The sequence below is a fragment of the Anopheles aquasalis genome, chromosome X (genome assembly GCF_943734665.1).
Source record: "Anopheles aquasalis chromosome X, idAnoAquaMG_Q_19, whole genome shotgun sequence".
In the NCBI taxonomy this organism is placed as follows: Eukaryota; Metazoa; Arthropoda; class Insecta; order Diptera; family Culicidae; genus Anopheles; species Anopheles aquasalis.
Genome location: NC_064876.1, coordinates 4295443 through 4297942, shown reverse-complemented (window position 1 = coordinate 4297942; position 2500 = coordinate 4295443). Strand labels below are relative to the sequence as shown.

General features: G+C 49.1%; 1 protein-coding gene across 1 annotated transcript in view; it reads left to right on the top strand.

The window, feature by feature from the left end:
• Nucleotides 1-2500, top strand: part of LOC126571389 (acetylcholinesterase) — a 5611-nt gene that overhangs the window by 1822 nt on the left and 1289 nt on the right. The window contains exons 2-6 of the mRNA XM_050229871.1: nt 99-678; nt 747-891; nt 981-1502; nt 1594-1801; nt 2498-2500. The exon at nt 2498-2500 is cut by the window's right edge and continues 140 nt beyond it. Coding sequence (XP_050085828.1) covers nt 380-678; nt 747-891; nt 981-1502; nt 1594-1801; nt 2498-2500 — 1177 coding nt within the window. The 5' untranslated portion in view covers nt 99-379. The remainder of the gene's footprint in view (nt 1-98; nt 679-746; nt 892-980; nt 1503-1593; nt 1802-2497) is intronic.

Below are 2500 nucleotides of genomic sequence, written 5' to 3'. Positions count from 1 at the left end.
GCAGAAAAAAAAAACGGCAGCTTCCTTTCGAAGCTATCAACGGTTTTCTTACTTGAATGCGCATTTTAAAATGTGAAATGATGTCTTCCTCTACACAGGCATAGCCATCATTTGGATCACATTGGACATTAGGGCTGGTAAAACACATGTTTCCGATTCACGGTGCAGGATTGCTATTGCTGCGATAATCGTTTGTGAAGTTCCATACATACACAAAACCCTTGTGCGCCCCATTACGGCTTCGATAAGCTACTACACAGCTACTCTAGCAACGAGAACGAGTAACCACCTCCCAGCGACATCGGCGCGTACGACCAGGACCATTACTCGGGCTCTCTACTCTACCGGACGGGCAAACACTCGTAGATTGACTACGATAATGAATTTATCCTGCTGCTTCCGCGGATCATGCCGGTGGATCCTGGTACTGCTGGTTGTCGAAGCAACTGTGATACGGCCGGTTTACGGTATTATCGATCGCCTGGTGGTACAAACGAGTAGTGGCCCGATCCGCGGTCGCTCGACCATGGTGCAGGGTCGTGAAGTTCATGTCTTCAACGGTGTTCCATTCGCTAAACCGCCGGTCGATAACCTACGATTCCGGAAGCCAGTACCGGCGGAGCCTTGGCACGGCGTGTTCGATGCGACTAGACTACCTCCATCATGCATACAGGAACGGTGAGATCAACATACCGAACACTCTGCTTTCCGTTCCGTGCTAACCCCTGTAACCTGTTCCGCACTAGGTATGAGTATTTCCCAGGCTTCGCGGGCGAAGAGATGTGGAATCCGAATACCAATGTGTCGGAAGATTGCCTCTACTTGAACATCTGGGTACCGACTAAAACTCGGTTGCGTCACAGTCGAGGGCTTAATTTTGGCAGTAACGACGTGAGTAGCGCTACTAATGGACCCACTTGTTGCTGCACGGCACGGCTGTACTGCTGACCCAACGATAAACCGCGCTGTGATTGCTACAGTACTTTCAGGATGATGAGGACTTTCAACGGCAGCATCAGTCGAAGGGGGGCCTGGCGATGTTGGTGTGGATTTACGGTGGCGGTTTTATGAGCGGCACCTCGACGCTGGATATTTACAACGCCGAGATACTCGCCGCTGTCGGCAACGTGATCGTTGCGTCGATGCAGTACCGTGTTGGGGCATTCGGTTTTCTCTATCTCGCACCCTACCTGAATGGCATGGAAGAGGAGGCACCCGGCAACATGGGCATGTGGGACCAAGCACTGGCTATACGGTGGCTGAAGGAGAATGCGAAGGCGTTCGGCGGTGATCCAGACTTGATCACACTGTTCGGTGAGTCAGCCGGCGGCAGCTCCGTCAGCCTACACCTGCTTTCTCCGGTTACGCAGGGTATGTCCACCCGGGGGATTCTGCAGTCAGGTACGCTGAACGCCCCCTGGAGCCACATGACGGCCGAGAAGGCACTTCAGGTGGCCGAAGGGCTGATTGACGATTGCAACTGCAACCTCACCATGCTAAAGGTAAACTAAATTCCTTCCGAGATTCCGGGTTCAGCACGCTTGTTGGATCTTAGTGTAACGTGTACGTACTGCACCTTCACCTTCACTGCAGGAATCGCCACACACCGTAATGCAGTGCATGAGGAATGTCGACGCGAAAACAATCTCGGTACAACAGTGGAACTCATACTCAGGCATCCTGGGATTCCCATCCGCCCCGACGATCGACGGGGTGTTCATGACGGCCGATCCGATGACCATGCTCCGTGAGGCCAATCTGGAGGGTATCGACATTCTAGTTGGCAGCAATCGTGACGAAGGTAATCACACACACTCTACCTGAGAAGCTTTGGGGGCAGACGAAGCGTAAACTCAACATGGATTGCCAAAAAGGTTATAGTTTTCGCGGAGCGTGAAACCGAACGTTAAAGCAAGCGTAAACCGAAAGCACCAACTTGAAACGTAGCGATATGAAGAGTAGTAGTAGTGGTAGTTTGGATTTATTATTGAAAATGTCTGTTTGAGTTTATGCCGATTTTTAACATAGTTGGTAACGGATTCACAAGATGTTTTCCTCGTTATACTTAAATCGCTTGTGGCGTTGCCATTTGTAAATTTCGATTGTGTTTGTGTATTCTTCGTGAGGGAAAAACGGGGAAAAACCCGCGGCAGAAAAGCGATATGAAGAGAAGAAAGATCTACAATCGCTAATACGGCAACAAGATAATCAAGAAAAGAAGAAATCATGAGAGAAAAATCAAGAGAAAAAGATAATCAGAAATCAACTAAGTAACAAACTTAGATCTATGATTTCTGCGGCCAAAAACCACGACTTTTTCGCCTTTATGCCGAAACTTTTTCGTGTTTCGTGCCAGCCACACGGAGCGTAAACTTTTTTAACGCATTGCATGCTGAGTTTCACGCTAGAGTTTACGTTTCGTCCGCCCCCGGCTTACTTACTCTTCTCAAAATCTTCAATAATCATAAATTCCTTTCGCAAATTTAATACATCTTAGGGA